This window comes from Leuciscus leuciscus (genome assembly GCF_965113295.1).
Source record: "Leuciscus leuciscus genome assembly, chromosome: 19".
Taxonomy (NCBI): Eukaryota; Metazoa; Chordata; class Actinopteri; order Cypriniformes; family Leuciscidae; genus Leuciscus; species Leuciscus leuciscus.
This window is the reverse complement of record NC_138743.1, coordinates 26,737,555-26,756,742: the sequence shown is the minus strand read 5'-3', so window position 1 is coordinate 26,756,742 and position 19,188 is coordinate 26,737,555. Positions and strand designations below refer to the sequence as shown.

At 40.8% G+C, this 19,188-nt stretch overlaps 1 protein-coding gene across 2 annotated transcripts in view; it reads right to left on the bottom strand.

Annotated features, from left to right (window-relative positions):
• The window catches only part of jag2b (jagged canonical Notch ligand 2b), a 48,511-nt gene extending 29,660 nt beyond the window's left edge, over window positions 1-18,851 (bottom strand). For both annotated transcript variants that reach the window (XM_082147063.1, XM_082147064.1), the window contains exons 1-3: window positions 18,633-18,851; window positions 17,855-18,175; window positions 2,499-2,553 (exon numbers count right to left, since the gene is read on the bottom strand). In XM_082147063.1, the coding sequence (XP_082003189.1) occupies window positions 2,499-2,553; window positions 17,855-18,175; window positions 18,633-18,701 (445 nt within the window). In that variant the 5' untranslated portion in view covers window positions 18,702-18,851. The remainder of the gene's footprint in view (window positions 1-2,498; window positions 2,554-17,854; window positions 18,176-18,632) is intronic.
• Window positions 18,852-19,188: the final 337 nt, after the last annotated feature.

Genomic DNA, 19,188 nt, shown 5'->3' with positions numbered 1-19,188 from the left:
CTGTAACGGAATACATTTTCAAAGTAACCCTCTCAAGCCTGGAGACTACTATACAAAAAAAAAAATTCAAACACTACAACGTGCATATGCAATGCTTTTATCACTTGTTTCTGCTCCTTTTTTGCCTGCGTTTTGAACCGGAGACTCACTACTCTTTCAGAAGTTGCGTAATAGCGCCCCCTTCCATATCACAGTGAAAACACGGAAAGCCGGAAAATACCGTCCATGGCAGGGAAGGAGTTAAACAAAAACATGACCTGCACTCTGTCTCTTTAAAGTCACGCTCAACGTACTCCTGTCCTAGGGCACCAGCTGTGCGTAAGTTACAACTTAGCCTAGTTTTGACGTAAAAGGGCACTAAGACACAACTTACACACTACTAAATATTTTTGCAAGTACAGGGTTAGTTACAAACTAGCTAGTAGTTACTAAGCCTCTAGTGTGGACTTTACGTTCCAATTTAAGAAAGAACTTACGAACGGCTGGTGCAACCCTACCCTGATGGACAAACTCCATGGAGAAGAGGCTTACAAGATGCCTTGACTCATTGCAGTGAGTCAAACAAGTTTCCTCTGGACCATTGTTTCAGGCTGAAGTGCTTGCAAAGATGAAAATGAAAAACAGGACGTAATGACTTCAAGCAGAGGGAGAGGCGCGTGTTTGATTTTAGAGTTTTACAGACGCTGGGATATACAGTGATTCTACAGATCACATCCGCAGATCAAAGCCATGCCCCCCTATGTTTCTCCCATTTTACCAGCGTTCACCTTTCTTTCGCATACGTCGAATTCCTCCGCCTGACCCTTCCCTACCGACAATTCCTTAAGCCAGACAAAAGGCGGCGGGAGAAAACAGGATACAGCTGTGGAATTATGGTGCCCATGTTGATTCCCCAAGATCCATACATGTTAGAATTAGGGATGGGCATTTTCCAAAATTATTGTTTTAGAATATTTGGGCTCATAAAACATTTATTTTAATATTTATTTATGTAAATGAAGTTTGTCACATTTTTGTCAGCATTTCTGAACAAGCTTATGGTTATATTAAACAATGTGTGTAAACAAAAAAATATATACAGAACAAAAGCATGAAGCATGAAGCTGAAGCAGAGCGAACTGAAAAAACGCTAATAAAGCAGACTGACTCCTCAGTTTGATAACAAGGTCGGGTGCAGAGAAAACGCGTTCCGCCGACATTTTAGGGACACAGCTAGTGGTGTGCTAAGCAAAGTTTCTTACAGCGCTTTGTGTTTTCTGTTCTTAAACCGGTCTCCCTCGACGAAACTTGAAGTATATGCCTCGAGATAATTTTGCGATCAAATCATTTCTTCTTTTCGCCTCACTTGGGGGTACAGCTGCGATTACCTGCAGTCATGAATGAAGTGATGGACAGCTGTCTTTCCTCATTTGACTGGTGTTTGGATTTCATGTGATTTCATGGTGGTGATATTTGATAGCTCAGTTTCACCCGACAATGAATCATAAACATTTTGATCAAAGTAATTCCAAACTTTGCTCCGCCTAGAGGCAAACGACGACATTCTGTGATCAAATACAATCTACTTGTTAACAGGCTCCACAGCGCCAGCCAGTGCATTTAATTATAATTGTGAGTTTGAGTTCGCGTGCTTAGGATTTTACGACATTTGCGCCCAGCAAAGCAACATATGAAGCAAAATTCTAATCATATTTTTGTTTTTTGAATAGTATTACAGATCAAATATTTGACTATTCATGTACAACCCTGACTGGAAGCCCCGAAGAACAAGGCTTGGGGGGGATTACAACCCAAGATCTCACATTCAATTGAGATTATTATTCAAGCATGAAAACAAACACGTTGTTGCTGCAACTTATGTGTACGTGTATGACTCAATATCCTCAGGAGATTTCACTCAGCGGTAACAGTTAACAGAGGTCTTCAGGTGATCAGGTTCATCGGAAAATCTTAGTGGACTTGCGTGCACTACTAAAGCATGTGTGGACGATGCAAGATTGTGCTTGTTTGAGTCTTTAACTACACATTTGTGTGAGGTTCCCTGCTTTCGAAGCTCAGGTAATAGTTCTTGTGTAAGCAACACATCCCATCCATATATCTGTCAAAAATTATGAGCCTCTCCTTAGTGCGGTTAAGAATATCAAACTCAATGCATACCTCCAACCCCCTATATCAGTGCCTACATGCAAAATGGACAACTTTCACAAATAATGCACACCACGAAGTCCTTAAATAACCCCATTCGTGCCCTATAAAATCCTGACACGACCCAACGAATTCCCCCACGCTAACATTACAACACATCAGCGGGGTAGCTTTAACACTTTCATCTCACCATCAAGGATCAAGACTCAATCTCCACAAATGAAGTCATCCCTTACAGCGCCAAACTACAGACTAACAATGCTCTACGGCCATTATGAGCAACAAACCCAACCCAGAGAGGCTTCGGCAGCCTGCAGCAGTGAATCATATTGGGATTACAGAGGAATACTCACTGTTTTGAGTAGAGTTATCCCAGTCCCAGGCTTCCAGGATGAGTGTGTAGGATCGCTGAGGGAGAAAGAGAGAGAATATCATTATGGGATGAAATATTAAAATGCTATTGAAGAAGAAACAAGAAGAAACAACCAGAAACGAGTAGATTTTTACATTTTCTTAGTAAAATATCAGTGGTGCAAAAGTAGCTGCACTTATATATGGTAGGTATAGAAAGTATCTGATGCCACTATGCTGATAAAAAAAATATAGGAGATGAGCATACACAATGAAATATCCAATTTCAACTGATACTACAAGTCAGGGATTCACCAACTTTTTTGTCAGCCAAACCCTTTTGACCTAAAATATTTAGTTGAAGATTTTAACTTAATATTTTGAATTTAATAACACATTCACATTTGATTGCATTTATAATTATTTATTTCAATTGGATATTTTTATGATTAATGACTTATTGGCTTTTCAGCAACTCGCAAAGCCCCTGCAGGTCCCTCATGAGCCCCAGTTGGGGAAACTCTGCCATAGCTCTGCAATTGCCTGATAACCAATGGTACCGACATTTATTAAATATCTATGATGGGTGTTATGGACGGATACAAGTTTGTGTCTAAGTGTTTCCAATTGATGTAGTGCATTGTTATGTGGTTTATAGGGTATTTTAGGTGTTTGCTAAATGACCCAGGTCAAAAGATATGGGTCAGGTACCTTTTCCAAATATAAATGACCTGTTTTATATCCTCCAGGTGAAAATCAAAAAAGAAATAGCACAACTCTAAGCAAACAGAAAAATCGGAGTTAGTAGAAACAGTGCCAGATGATTTACATAGTTTTAATGCGCACTAGATTAAAAGCGTCTGCTAAATGTAAATGTAATACTGAGGGTTAGAGGTTTATTCAAATCTCTAACCACAAGTATGAGCAATAGAAACAGTGATGTTTGCCTTAGCAAGCAGTGCTAATAAAACAACATAGATACTAAAGCTCCATTACAGTCCTCTCTCATGACAGGAGGCAGCATTTATAAGAGTTGAGTTAGGTTACACATGAGATGGAGGGAGGGAGAGAGAGATTTTCAGCCACACCTTGGAGGTTCAAACTAAAATTGGAATATTCTTGATGCTTCTCTGATCTCTGAGAGTCCATCTACTAGAATGTCATCTATAGTCCCTTCCTGACCAGGCCATCATTTTCAGCTTTCATGAAATCAAAACAGGACACTGAAGAAACATTTGATGCGTTTCTTTCAGCGACAAGTTTATTTACACCTTGTTCTCATTCCTGATTCAAGATGACACCACTTTCAGCACTTTTATATCTTCACTGATTTTCTTAAAAAGGTATCTTTTCGTACTCCAATTCTCTAGGTCACAGCATTCGAAATACTGCAAACATAACACCGTGTCCTAACCAGACGCGGTGTGATGAGATTCCAGCGACCAATTTGCCTGTCCACACCAGATGCGACGAGACTACGGGATGCATCAAAATCAATCAAAACCCACAACCAATCAGAACACCGTGTGGGCGGGCTCTCGCGGCAGGTGCACAGCACCAGCTATTAATCTTGACGGCACTCGCAAGAACATGGATAAGTACATAATCAAATTCACAAATATTACACCATTTAAATATTATTAAAAATACATACAGGAGTTACTAAAACAATCTTTGTCAATAATACACTTGTTTGTTCACAGTTTGAAAGTTAATTTCAAGATCTGAGGTGAATAATCCATTGTTGTTTTTACGGCTACAAAGCTGGGAGCACTAAATGAAATTCAAAGTCACATTGCACGGTTTTAACATTAAATAAAGCACATAAACAGTCCCTGAGATTATCATTGCCACACTTTGTGTTTGTTGTACCAGCCTCGACATTGCAGAAAAATAGAAACCGTTTCTAAAATAGAATCGCCGCGGCTTGTTAGGACAACAGATTAACATGGAAAAGATACATTTTATCGTGCGTCGCGCCGTCGTGTGTAGTTAGGACACGGTGTAAGTCTCATGGTCATGCATAAAAACAAGAGATAAGGTGCTGGAGATCTGTTTTAAGAGATGAGCCAAAGGTTTAAAATGCCACTATGGTTCTCTATTGCTAATAAACTGAACGCTTGCGCGCCACGTGCATGAACAAAAACAACCTCAATGATGAGCAAAATACTATGCTGAAAGTGTTTTTGGTCAATTATATCATTTATATTGAAATGTTGGAAAATTATACAAAATGATGGAAAGAGTCATGTGCCAACCAATCTCCAGTCATAAACTTTTAGCAGTGTGAATACTGAAAAGTGTTATTCTCTTAAAGTTAGAACAAATACGCTATAGTTGTCATCCTTTATATGAACACTATTAGAATCAACCCAGTGTATTGAAATATTTCCTAACTAGTAATTCCCAGAATGCACTAAAAAGAGCGTGCATTGGCTGTTCATTGTATTCACTTCATTGACTTTTAACAGCTACAACAAAGATACACGTTCAAAACTACAAAGTTGTTGAAAAATACCAGCAAGGTTGAATTGATAGTCCAGTTATGTGCATACATGCTGGACGAAGCCAAGCAACTAGGGGATTAAACGACTGCAGATTTTTTAAGTTGACAATTATGTGATTAAAGTAGAGTCGACATCAACTTAGCTTAGAAACTGAAAAGTTCTTGCAAATATCAGCGATTTTATTGATAAATCACAGAACAGTTTGGACAAAACATTTCTGCGCTACTGAATGTTTCTGTGCACGCGTTCTGAACGTGTGCGAGCTACTGTGTGTGTTACAATGCAGCAGCACATTAGTTTAGAGCGGCCATTAACTTACGTGTACAATAAGCTGTTTAAAACGTGCATTCACCTGATACATTTTAAGCGTCCAGATGGTATAATAAAACATATCTTGAGGAGCGATCTCGGAGTATGCATTTATTTGTCATTTTAACTGTTGGAAACAAGAGCGTAAAAGTGGACTTCAAAGATTTATTATCCTGTTGCGCCCTCTATAGGCCATGATCAGCAACTAGTCGACATCAAGCTTAAAGCGTCATGGCTGAGCATTCAAGTCGACTAATCGACTAGTCTGTGCAACCCCTTACAAGCTACATCACAATATCTAGGTCTGTTAGTCCAACTTCACAAAAACCATGTCATTTTAAAAAGACTGACTGCTGCTTTAGTCCGACTGAAATCAGACTTTAAAATTGCACGGAAACACACAGAGCGATGCAAACTGCTAGATTTAGACACGCATCTCGTTCGTCTCCAGAGGTGGAGTGAGAGGGGCGGAGCCAGATGGTGTGGATGTGTGTGTTGGAGAGGTTGGGGGCTGTGGGCCGGTCTGGTGGATGCAGTCAGGGATTAGCAGCAGCACCAGGTCTGTCTGGATGGGCTGAAGTGGGTGGGCCACATAACCATGCAGACGTACAACAGATGCGTCTTAAAAAGATGGATTATTTGACATGAACGTGGATCATCCCACGACATGCTGCAGGGCTTCTGACCCCTCCTCCCATCCCCCAACACAGGGGGCGGCCAGCGTGAGAGAGCGTATTAGTGGGGTCTCGTGGTAGCAAGCATCTGCGTGGACACGAAATGCGCATGTTTGTGTGCGCACTCTTATCTGTAAATGTGGATTTGCTCCAAAGCTCCATCAGTAAATGAATATGCTGGATTGATCTGGTTGGCCACGCACATGCGGTCATGCGTACTACAGCATGGTATGCGCGTACCCAAGGAGAAAGGTCAGAATGTCAGGGTGTGTGTGCGCGTGTGTGTGAGAGAGAGACACGGTAACACGGGGACGGCCCTGTTCCCACACACTTGGTCTCTGATTAGCTGGATTATGTGACAGCTGCCCAAAGGGCTAGATGCGGATAAAGACTAGTGGGGGAGGTGACCAGTGAACAAAGACCTCCATCTAAAACCCATCACTGCAAGACACCATCAACCTGAGTCTCGTGACACTCCGAGAACATTCCTCTGGCCACACACACACACACCCTCCGACCCCTAGAAGTGGTCCAACACACAACGGTGGCACAAGCGCACCCAAACAAGCTCCCTTGGAGATGCATGTTGTCGTTTCACTACAAGTAATTCTTCCCTCCTTATCGTGGACTACTTTCACTGATAGTGAGGATATTTATAGCAGGCTGTGAACAAGCTAATGCAGAACGCCTGGCATGGACATACTTGGGCCGTTAGGCATCACAAGCAAACCTTTGGCCGATCGCATACTTGCAGTCTTGTTGGGACTTTAAGCCTGTAAACACCCTGAGTGTTTGTGTGTGTGTAAAGTAGGTGGGTGGCTAATGGCGTGGTGGTGGAGGGAGCCACAGGTGCAGGTTCCCACAGTCGGTGGATGGGGCAGTTTAAAGAGGGGCAGGGCTGAAATTAGAGGGGGCTGAAGTGAGAGAGGCTAAGAATGACCCTGGAGACCTTTCATCAGGCTTCTCATCAGCTTCAAAAGGCTCCCACGCCACAGTTTCAATTGGTAGCAGCACACACACAATCGGCTGCAGCGCTTCTCACACACACACAAGGTCCTACTGAGTGCAAGCCATATGATTTTTACATTAAAAAAATGTTACGTTTTAATCATCTGATGATCACATGACAAGATGATATCGGGATCTAGCTTAGAGGGTAAAGTGTTTTCCACCGGCAGTCACGAACAAGTGACGTCCAGCTGACAGAGTGCAAGGCGAGGCAGTCTGAGAGCTTTCACACGCCTTATCTAAAGTACCAAAGCCTTCAGTGCTGCTGAATATCCTGCAAAGAGAGTGAACGAAAGAAGAAAGAATTAGACAACTTAGTCTAGACTGTGGAGGAGATACTGAAAGAGTCCAAAAGAGATCAACACAGAAACCTTGAAAAATTTGGGTCTCTGTTCCTTTGTGACCTCAGTGAGATAACGAGTTCTTCATTTCCTCATCTGCTTTTGGAAGAGGAACTGCCAAGAGAGGCAAACTTCCCTTGTCTGACCTGGCAGGAAGATACAATCCCCACCCTCTCTGCCGAGTGCCGACTGACACGTTACTAGGTTCACAGCAGTTTAAAACCAAATATTTAACTTATGGATATCATTTTTTTTTTTTTTTTTTTTTTTAAATGTTTAATTTTTACTTATTTATTAGATTGCGATTAGCTGTAATTAGCATTAGCAAAACTGCAACTTTTGCTACATCCATTCACATTCAGCAGGACATCTTTAGCCACTGCTTTAGCCACTGTCCCATGTTTTTGTTTTTTTTGTGTCCGTTTTGTTTTTGTAATAGTCCAACTTTTAAAGCACATATAGAGATTCATACATCTTGTTCATTTGGGCTCCATCGAACGGTTTACTTGTCGTATTTGCGTTCAAAAACAGTTAGATGGAGCCCATTGATGATGTAATATATATTATGTAAATGCCCCGAGAAACGCAGAGATCAAGGTCAGATTAACTCGAAACTAACAACACAGGGTTATTTAACTGAACAAGTTACCCACAACTAGTCATTTTTTAAAACGTCAAGTTAAAACAATATATTTAATACGCTGTATTCAGCTACACGTTCGCAAACAAACAAAACCCTCCACCTAAAGTCTAAGCGGCAGTCGCAGCAGTTCCAGACTTTGATTGATTGTCCTCAAGGGACCCGCAGGTCATTTATTCATTCCACGGCAAACGACTGCAGCATATAATCTCCATTAATCTGGGATGTCAATCCCATCTTTTTAGCTGAACTGTTGACTGACACAGAGATTTGGGCCAAACTGAGGGTGGAGAGGCAGTGGATAATACTGACCACAACCTTCAATTACCACAAAATGTAAGACACAACCAAGCCAATTAAAGGCCACAAAAGGCTTCTTTTTTTTTTTTGGTATCATCAGGCTAACAAGAGGCGACTGTTTCCTGTCTGTTAGTTTTAGAGCAGAACGTGTCCTCAGGATTTTTTTGACGCAATAAGGAAATTCTCATTCCAGTTTGGAAAATGACTGATTGAATTAGCTAAACATAAATTCTAAATATTTAATCCGAAATGCATTTCATTTTCTAATCACAATATGGGCCATATGGCAATGATAGATCAATAATAAAAAATTAATTCACTGGTAACAGCTGATATTGTATATTAAATTGTGCATGTTCATTGCCCCTATTTTTACACTAAAATTGCCTTTGTCATCATCTAACGCTCACTAAAAAGTTAATATAAACACCATTAAATGTTGTGATGCCTAGATTAACTTGTAGCATTTAAATTATTGATTTAATTTTTGTTTTATTTGTAATTTATTTAGAGAAAACTTTTTCTAAGAAACTTCAGGTCCTTTTAATCAATTTCCTAGAATTGTAGGAAAGTATACAATTGAAGAAGCAGGCCACCTAAATAAGCATAAACTCTGAAACCAGTGTTAATCAGTGCAGACCCCAATGAGTATTGTATTGTGAGGTAGCTGGTGTTGGAAGCATAATGTTGGACATAAAACCTAAATTCAGCACATTAGAGCCCAAGAAAGCCCATCCTCTTTGGGAAGTACAGTGCAATTCCACAGTATAGATCAATTTATTAAGGTAGTGTCGATTCGAGTTCATCCCCAGGGTCCTGCAGCATAGATTTGATCACAAACGAGGGTACTTTGTTCTCACCAGCCCTCTAGAGCAGGCGATGAGCGATGCGATGGCTGTTACCCACCCCAGCATGACAAGGTCATGTTTGTGTCAACCAAGTCTAGACTTGGTCTGGGAGTGTAAGGGGGTGTAAGGGAGGTCCAGTCACCTCACAGGGTCCACATCACGCCCTCAACGGTGGGAAGTGGAAGTTGAAAAGCCAGCTCTGTAATCAATCACCCACAAGAGAAAGGTGTCCCCTACTCCATCACCAATACACAGGGGTCTCGGCCACACTGCCGATAGGGGGTGACCAGGTCGTTTCATTTGTGCTCTTTTTCCTCGCCCTCTCCTTGTCTGTCAACCTTTTATCGATCATGCATCCATCTTAAAATTCCAAACCCACACAAACCCATTTACTTGTTGCAAGTATCCAGCTTTTTCACAAGACCAGCCACAACAACTCTCTGAGGAAAACAACGTTGAGCTTGCAGTCTAATTAAACTAAAGGAAACAGCTCCTTGGATCTGGGTAATGACAGGAGAGCAGGGTGGGGAGGGGACGGGATCAAAGAAACTGGCTAGCAGAAATTGCTGGGGAAGAACCTGGAGGAACCTGTAGCTCAAGAGGGATTCTGGGTGGCTTTGATGGTCTCTCATTCCGAGAACAATGTGGAAAATATTTCCCATCCACCCTCGTCGGACAAAAAGCTGAAAAGGGATTTCTAGGTGGCTTTGTTGGTCCCTCTTCCAGAGACCAATGTGAAAGGTCTTTCTACCCATCCTCCCCAACATCCCAACCTTGTATAAGCAATCCCTGGCAATTCCAACCCAGAAATCCCTCTTCCACTGCAGCAGTGACCTCTCCACACAACAACGTCCATATGACACGACTTGTTTCGACTCAGTCAATTGTCATTTTCCGCCAGGCGTCCAGAGCACAAAAGCAGACAACAGCTTTGTTTAAGTGGTATTATGGCCCTGGGAGGACAGGAAGATGCAGCCCGACGTGCACTGTGGGCCCTGAAGCCAGTAAATGATATTCTGCGTTCGGTAACCTCCCCTCTTTCAGCAAACTCCCACACAGGGGTTGAGTTCCTACAGACACAATAATAAAACACCATCATCTACTACAATGCGTTTAGTTAACCTTGCATACCCATGAGATGCTGTCATCAATAAAGAGAGTTGGACAGTGAGTCTGAAAGGCAGGAGCATTAAGGGAGATGCAGATTTATGCTTGCATGGACTTGGCCAACGCAGTGGACTTGGCCAACGCAGGGCACGCTCTGGGTGAGTGTGTACACACACGACCCATTTAGCATTCCGCTGCTATGCCAACAAGATCATTAGCAATGACAATACAACAAACCCCTCCCCTCTGGGTGCTAATTAAGCAGAAAGGGACGGCAGAGGCCACGAACACACACACACACACACACACACACAGAGTTACAGTACAGTAACACAAGCAAAGGTTTGCATGGGTTATCACACTCATCCTGATAACAAGGTTTCCTACCAGATGTAGCTACTACATAAATGAGCAAATTATTCAAATTATTACATTATGAAATTTGTATATAAAATATTTATATGAAATATAAAATATAAGATCATATGCAAAAGTATTTTAAAAACATGTTACCTGTAAAGTACTAATTAAAAGAAGTGGTTGACATTACAGCTTAAATAAAAATTTAAGGAGATTCAGAGATTGTTTTGCACATCCTAGAAAAATGTAGATTAATAATAAGAAATTAAGAAATAATAAAGTAAATTAAAAATATAAAATTATAAATGAATCTATATTAGGGATGTGACGTGTTGCGGCTGAGCAGTGAACACCGGTAACACAGACTATCGCAGCAAACCTAATCTATATACTGTACAATATAAACAAATATTATAAATTAATATACTTCATATTAATGAATTAATACAATTTAAGCTCTACTTCCTAAATTATTCAGAGAAGTTCTTTTTTATAGTCTCCCTGGCTGAGCTAAAATCACTTAACCACAAAGATATGCATAACTGACTGTTTAAAATGTACAATTTGTCACACCTTGTAGTAGCTCCTGATAGGGATGTCCCGATCAAGTTTTTTTGTGCCTGCAAAGACATTGTAAACATCTGCTACAATAGTAGAGACAATAAACAGATTATGAACAATTATCAATGGTCAAGCTTGAACAAGCATGTGTGACCCCGCTAGAACAGACTTCACTGGTTCTCACACGTGACGCGTTTCGAGCACATTCAAGCTTCTTCTTTTCCTTTTAAAAGTTCCTTTTTAAACACACTTGAAGGTGCATTTTCCGCCATCTACTGCACGACACCTGTGTGACAGCTGACATAAAATAAAGGATCAGGCTTAGGATCACAGATACAGAACAGTTAAAAAAAATGCTTAATCAGCCCAATACCGATCTATGAGGTCAACTCAGGACATCCCTATTTTTCTAGTGTTATCTAAGAGCAAGCCAATCATTTAGACTAACCAGATAATATTCAAAACTTTGGATAAAAAGATTTAAGCAAGGAATTTCAATATACTCTTATAATGTACTTGTACAGTGTAAAAATATATATTTTAAGATGTGTAGTACAGTACAGTACACTACAGCATAGCATAGTATAGTTATACAAAAAAGGCAAGTTACATCAATCACCAATATGCACAGCAGTGACCATTCAAATCTTCTCAATTTCAGATTTGGTTTAACTGCAGCATTTGTAGAAACTGAGACTAGCATGGCTGCTTGGCAGCAACAGAAACAGGCTGTGAGGTTGGAAGCTGCCATATCCCAGTGGGCACAGCTCACAGATTTCCCAAAGACGCCGGCCTGGATCAATTCTCACAGCTCTCAGTCCTTCCAAAACGTGTATTACACAGTGGGCCCAGCCATACTAATCTAAAGCAAGCTTCCAAAAAATGAATCTAAACATCAACCACATCTGTGAAACTATTGCACCTGATAGCTGCTCTTACACTAGTGTTATGAGCCCAATATGGAATAACACTACACCATATCAAACTGCACATGGGCATCCACCCATTTGGCAAGCAGTCCCTCAGTTACTACAGTGAGGCGGCCATTTGACACCCTAGACTGCTAGCTCATCATCAAACCATCTGACAAGCCAGTTGTCTCTCTGTCTGTCTTGTCCAGTTACTGTACCTCCTATTACTCCATGGCAAGGCCATTGCTAAGTAGCTTCAGGTCTCAGTGAAAAGACCTAGTTGCTGTATAGCAAGCTAGTATGGCGCCGGTCTCTCCAGCGAGGTTACGGCCACATGAGCTCCCACTCCATTACAATCATTATCATTTTGAATAAGGTCAGGGGTCAAGCGGGAATTAAACTTGCTGTGTGGTAATGCACTTTAATCACTGCAGCACACCTGCTCGCAATTCATTAGCCCACTGGCTCTCTCAGGAAGGTGCGCATGCATTAGTCAGACACAATCGCACATGCACCACATCCACGTACACCAACATGGCTAAAACCATCAGGCTCTTCCTGAACAAATCCATACAGGCAGAAATAATAAACACACACTTCATGTAGTTGCAAGTCAATCACACTGTGAATTGTGAAACTGTGCTGAAGCAAAGGAGGAACCCAGTACAAGGGAGGTAGAGCATCATGGGTAGTTGAAAACAATTAGTTGAGCACCAGGAGCTAACAATAGAAACACACACAAGCTAGCTTCCAGTGTTATTGGAAAGGGACATCAGGGTTAAGCTCGCTAACTCCCACCTCTTCCAGCTGAAAGGACCCCATGTTTTCTATGACCCTTCTCAGGGGAGACAGAAAGTCCATTATAATTGCACTGCCTAATACAATCATGTCCACCACTGGTGGCTTGGTACATTCAACCTAATGGAAGCTCTTCTGTTGGGAACCTGTTTATCTTGCACTTCTTCATGAGGGCGACGCTCAAGATCTCAGCATAGACTAAAAGCAGCACCCACATGCTTTCTTGGGTACTCAGCTGAAGTACTGCAGAAAAGAAGAGTGCTTTTTCTTCAGCTCTCCCTCCCGAAGGCTTGTTCACACCAAGAACGATATGATAACCATGTCATCTCCCACCTTAAATGCTCAAGCTTTTTAAAGTTGTGTGGATTCTAATTTGCGGTCACTGTTTTATTAATGCATCAGCTGGAACCAAATCGTTCTAAATGCAATTCCAATTATGTAATTTCTCACCATTATTGAAACTTTTTTGTCATAGGTATCGGTATATATATCAACCTCAGTGTGAATGGGCCTTAACCCTCGTCAGAACCCAACCATTGTAGTCATGTTAACATGGTGTATTTCCAGTTCAACCATTTAATTCATTAATGGATTTAGCAACATTTTGGCAGAGGCACTTCTGCAATCTCTATTCCAAGTAGACTGTTTTTATGGTTTTTAAGAAGTCCATCGTGTAGGAGTGATGGAGTAGGAAGTGCCTGTATGCCTCACAAAGATGTTCTCTCTTTATATGCTTTATCACAAATTAAACGCCTGGTCAAAACTAGGCAGAAAAACTGTCTGTGTTCACAGACTGCAAAATATCCTAAGACAAACTCTTCCAAACAACGTTGTACCATAAAAGTCACCTCAGGCACATCGCCTCTTAATTGGTCCGGTCTCTCTGCTGCTAAAAATACCTCTACCATGACTGCTACATTCAACAGAGGGAAAATGCAGCCTTTCCCTTCATTTAATGGGAAGACATTGGTACAAAAAGCCCTGCTCTGCCCCAGGTCACAAGAAAGAAAATGTTTATTGTTGTGGCAGAACAAAAAGCTATTTCAGGGTCAGGAAGAGAGAGGGGAAGAGAGAGAGAGAGAAAGAGCATCTCACATCCAGCTAGAGATTCCTCATGATCTGAAACTTCCTGGTGAATCACCACAGCGGGTCTCCATGGAGAGAGAGGAATCAATACTGGCTCTTCCTGTAACATCACAACCACTGCAGATGACTGCGAATACTGCAGCCCGTTAAAACAATAGCTACTCAGCCTTGACCCATTTATTCGAGCTAGGGATGTGTCACAGCGGTCAACCAGTCATCCCATAACTGACTAGTCTTCTAGTGAGGGTTTATATGTTTTAGGTAACTGTTGTAGCATTTATTAATTAGATTAATGTTTTGTTTATTGTCCATGATAGCCATCATATTAACCAATGTTATTGTATAGAACCTTATTGTAAAGTGTTGTCATAGTTTTGATCTTTGTGATGCATTAATTAGCATGCTAATAGCTAACAAAATTCTCATAAAAGTTGGGTGTTTAAATTCAACCCTTTAAGGGGGACCACTACAACATCCAACAATCAGACAAATATCTTTGGCTACTGTATAGCTTTTTGTACTGTTTTTGTGTCCCACCACAAGCATTATGTTTAAGAAGCTATCAAGTTTAAAACACAATAGTAACTTCAGTCACACTCTTTCTAGCTGTTTTTGAACTTATTTCATGCAAATGCTCCCTAAAAAAAACATCCAACTGCATACATCTAATTTATACCGATCATTCCCTTCTTTATTTATTACTAATTTGGCACCGCTTTAACAATGCACTGCAGCATGTGAAAACACAACACCCACAACTTTACTGGCTTCTGGTCAACCCCAATAAAAGACAACAACAACAACAAAAGATGGACATTGCTTACTTGGACATTTTGAGGCCTTGGGGGAGCAGCGATCTATAATCAGTCCCAATCAGCAGCCACCTGCTCTAATGCTGAACTGGACAATTACTGCTTTTGTTGACCAGACACGCAGCCAGCTGTGACTGGCTAATTACACAGTCAATAGTGTAATCAGTTGTGAGGCTCTAGCACTTCTTTCCCAGGTGAGATGAGAACGAGTGGCTCCACTGAAAGATCAGTTAAGGGGGAAGGGAACTCGGAGGGCAATAGATAATTGTTTACTAAAGGCCCATGTAACAGTCTCCTAGCAACTGCCCAGCAAGCTCCCAATCAGGTATGGCTGACGCTGCCGTTTAGCCTTGAAGCGTAGTGGTCCTCCACTCTGACGGACGGATACAGCTGCCGTCTCTATCGTAGGTACCGTCTCTCACACTCTTGCGCTGTGGAGTTACACAGCCATTAAAATTGAAAAACAAATCTATGTTACACAACTGCAAGGGACTAGAACTGACAGGTGAGGATCTTACTAACCTACTAGATTAATCCCAATCTACATTAGAACAATCTTGATAAGGATTTCATTAATCTTGATAAGGATATGCAAGTGTTTCCTGCATCACCGCCACTGAATCTCCAACCACGCAGTAAAAGAAAGTATTTTACCCTTAGTTTGCAGTCAGAATTAAATGCAATATGGTAAAAAAAGCCAAGTACAACAACATAATGGCATCTAGTGCAGTCTGATTCAAACAACAAATTATTATTTTGAATGGGACCTTCTAATGAATCATTCAACAAGACTTTTCATTCTTTTTCACAAGAGTTTAAACTTAATTGTGATTTTATAATAATTTTAGATATTGTTATAAAAAAGATTTACACAAGAAATGCAATTTTAAGTTTACTTTAATTCGATATGAAGTAACAAATAGAATCAAAAACTTTTTATCAAATCAAATCGGGAAATCTGTATTGATACAGTATCTCAGACATCAGCAAACAAACAAGAAAAAAAAAAAAAGAAAAAAACACCACTAATAGAAAACCCCCCTAATAATTACACCGAAAGGTGGCGGACTCCATCTCCAAGACTCTGGATGAGGTGCTAGATACCTTGATACAATGCACCCTAGATAATGTTACACTGAGCACATCAAACAGATGTCCGGATGCAGAGGCATTCAGGAACACATTCCTCTAGCAATTTCATTAGCTTCCATGGGACACTAAGAAACTGCAAACACATGGCATTGGAAATTCAAACTCAATCACAGGCTTTCAGACGCGAGTCTAGAGCCAAAGATCATGTGATCAGAGTTATATAGGGACATATCTAGTTGAAATTTCAAGCCGGGTCAGAAGAGAAGCAGGTGCAGCATCAAAGCCGGCCCCAAAAGGGTCAGTTTGATAGCATGTTACACATTAACTTAAACGGTTGAGTGTTTGAGTATTGTTGTTGGGGGGGGGGGGACTGTAGCTTTCATGCCTACAGAGGAGCAGGTTTGCCATCAAGCACCGGTGAGTGTGGCTGCCGTCCAAAGTTGACAGACAATACTATGCAACATCTCTTTTTTTGTTATTTGCGGGTGTGACACTGAACTGCATAAAACATTGCAGCGATTTGCCACCTGATATCAGCATCAGTAATGTACCTGCGTGTCTGGAAAGACACTTGATAAGTTTTTCACATATTAAGACAAGGGAGACAACCAGTACACAATTACCCTTACAACTAATTTCTGTGGTAAGTTAACTATACTTTTCCACTAAAAATCCCACAGTTAGTGTTGCTTAACTACTATAAAAGTGTGATATTAGCCAACACCAAAAAAAAAAAAAAAAAAAAAAAGATTTAAATAAATAAATAAATATTATATATATATATATATATATATATATATATATATATATATATATATATATATATATAAAGAAGCTTCTAACACTGTTTAAAGGAGATTCCATATTCATGTGTTAGCGTTGTACAGTTGGGGCAGAGCAAGGGGCGTCTGGGAAGGTTGTAACATTGTCAGTTTAACCAAAGTCTAAATTGTCTCTGGTTTAACCTATTAAAATAATGGCGTTTGTTTTTACATAATTATGTAATTTCACGACTGAATTTGTGATCATTTATTATTAATAAACGTTTCAACTAAGTTAGCATTAACTGAAAATACAAAGTTTGAGACAAAATCAACGCGTCGGACGTTGAATGGTGTTACAACACTCACTCTTAACCCCCAACAATAAGTAACTATGGTATTTTAACGGAAACGTTTGTTACCGTGGTAAATTTTTGTAGTGGTAGCTGCTAAAGAGCGATTTAACAAAATCACGCAAACCAGTAACGACACTGTCGCTGCTGGTTTGTGCGTCATATTTGAATAACAAGTAGCCTACCTACACTGGAAGCTTTGGTAAAGATTACCATCAGTCGCAATGAAAAGCCAACTGAAACCAACGCACAAGCTGTGTCAGTTCTATAGTGAGCTGCCTACCAAGATCGTGATGCACGCGCCTATGATAACCAGAATTTATGTCTAGCCTATAGGCAGCTCACAATGTTTGAGACACAGCCAGATGTTCTCTCATGTTGTTTCAGAACTTATTGACTTTCTTCCGTTAGGCAGAATGACATAGGCTACTCAGTCACCATTAACTCACATTGAATCTTTTTTCCATTCAATGTAAGCGAATGGTGACTGTCTAACATCTCTTGCTCACGTAAGAAAAAAAAAGGCATACAAGGCTTAAAACAATCCGATGAGGGTGAGCACATAACAGAACGCTCTTTTAAGAGTGAGCGATCTATTTAGCCAAAGTAGTGTGAATGTGTGTTTCACCTTAAAGAAGCCAGTTTCAAGCACGCACAGCAAAGTGAATGTAGCCTAGGCTACTACAGATGAGCGTTCTTAATCATTGTAACAAATAGGCTAACCTTTTTTTTCTAAACAATAAAAATCGTTAAGACACAGCAACCATGATTTTTTTTAAAAAGAGACCCTGTCATCACCGTAACAATATAGGTGCACTCAACTTCCGAGCAGTGACAGCTCACCGCGGCGCATTATTATTAGTATAGCTCATGAAAAGACGCGCACTTACCGGCCAAGCAAAGTGAAAAGGGATGATGATCTTTCCCACCTCGCTCGTTTTGCTGGGGTTGTTCTTTGCAGTCTTTAAAGAAAATATATTTCCACCGAGAACGTCAGTAGATCCAGAGCCAAAGGTGCAGGGGCCAGTGGTGGTGACTTCAGACTGGTACTCCTTCAGACACACTTTAAAGTAAGTATCGCACTCGTCCCGGACGCAGCGCTGGTCTTGGGAGTTCCGCGTGCCGTCGCAACATTCCCCGTCCCACAACTCACCGTTTACATTTTCTACAGCAATCAGCTGCAGCTCAAAATAGCCAGAGGAATGGGACACCTAAAAATAACATTTGAATCAAAATAAATAAATAAACATAGGAGCCATAATGCTTTGTTGTTTATTAGCAAAATGCAGATCGTGCTTGCAAAACTGAGGGAATATTATTTGAGGGAATGTGTAGCGTGTGCTTGTGCATTCAAGTCTCCAGAGAATAAGTCTACAATTTTGCTAACCTGTTAGTGCGTATCAGAGAGCAATCTATATTTTTAAATACCCTCTAACTGATCCACCCTTCCTTTTATCGTTAATGACGGGGAATCGTGGTGCAAGTTAACATTTCTTACATCATGACATTTCCAATTGCATGAGCACATGTGGCTGCGTAATTCAAATATCGATTACATTGAGCAGAATTCATTGAAATCATCAGCCCACACCCATCAACTTTTGCCTGCTGATCACTGCTATAGCAATTAAATCGATCTGCAAGACTAGAAACAATCAGCGCTCTCACCTTCGTCCATATCGTTAACAGCAGGCACGCGATTGGGAGCCAATTCTTAATCCTGATACAATTCCACATGCCGCTGATTTATGCGTTATGAATACAAGATGGAAAACGGCCGTTGACCGGCGACAGGATCCTCCGTTCCTGACATGCAAAAATACACAAGCGTGGTGTGTTTGCGCGGTGATGGTCTAGGCTGATCTTTCTCCCTCGGTCTGATCACTTCACACAGCAAATGATATGTTTCACAGCTACCACACGCCTGAGGAGATCTCGCGTGATTGACAGCTGGCTGAACCAATCACAAAGCCTCCTGCTGATTCGCTTGGCCAACCGCCACTCGAGGGCGGAGCATTGCCAAAACTTACGCTGTCGATTCCCCTGTTTCACAACGAGCAATAAAACGCACATTCTTTTTTCCATCAATAATTTGGACATTTTTGTTATTCTTAAAATGCAGAATTTGAAATGCATTACTTGAATGCTTCCTAAATAAATTTAGTGACAATCACACCTCAAATGTAACAGAGTGCGAACACATGATACAAATGTATCCTATTTA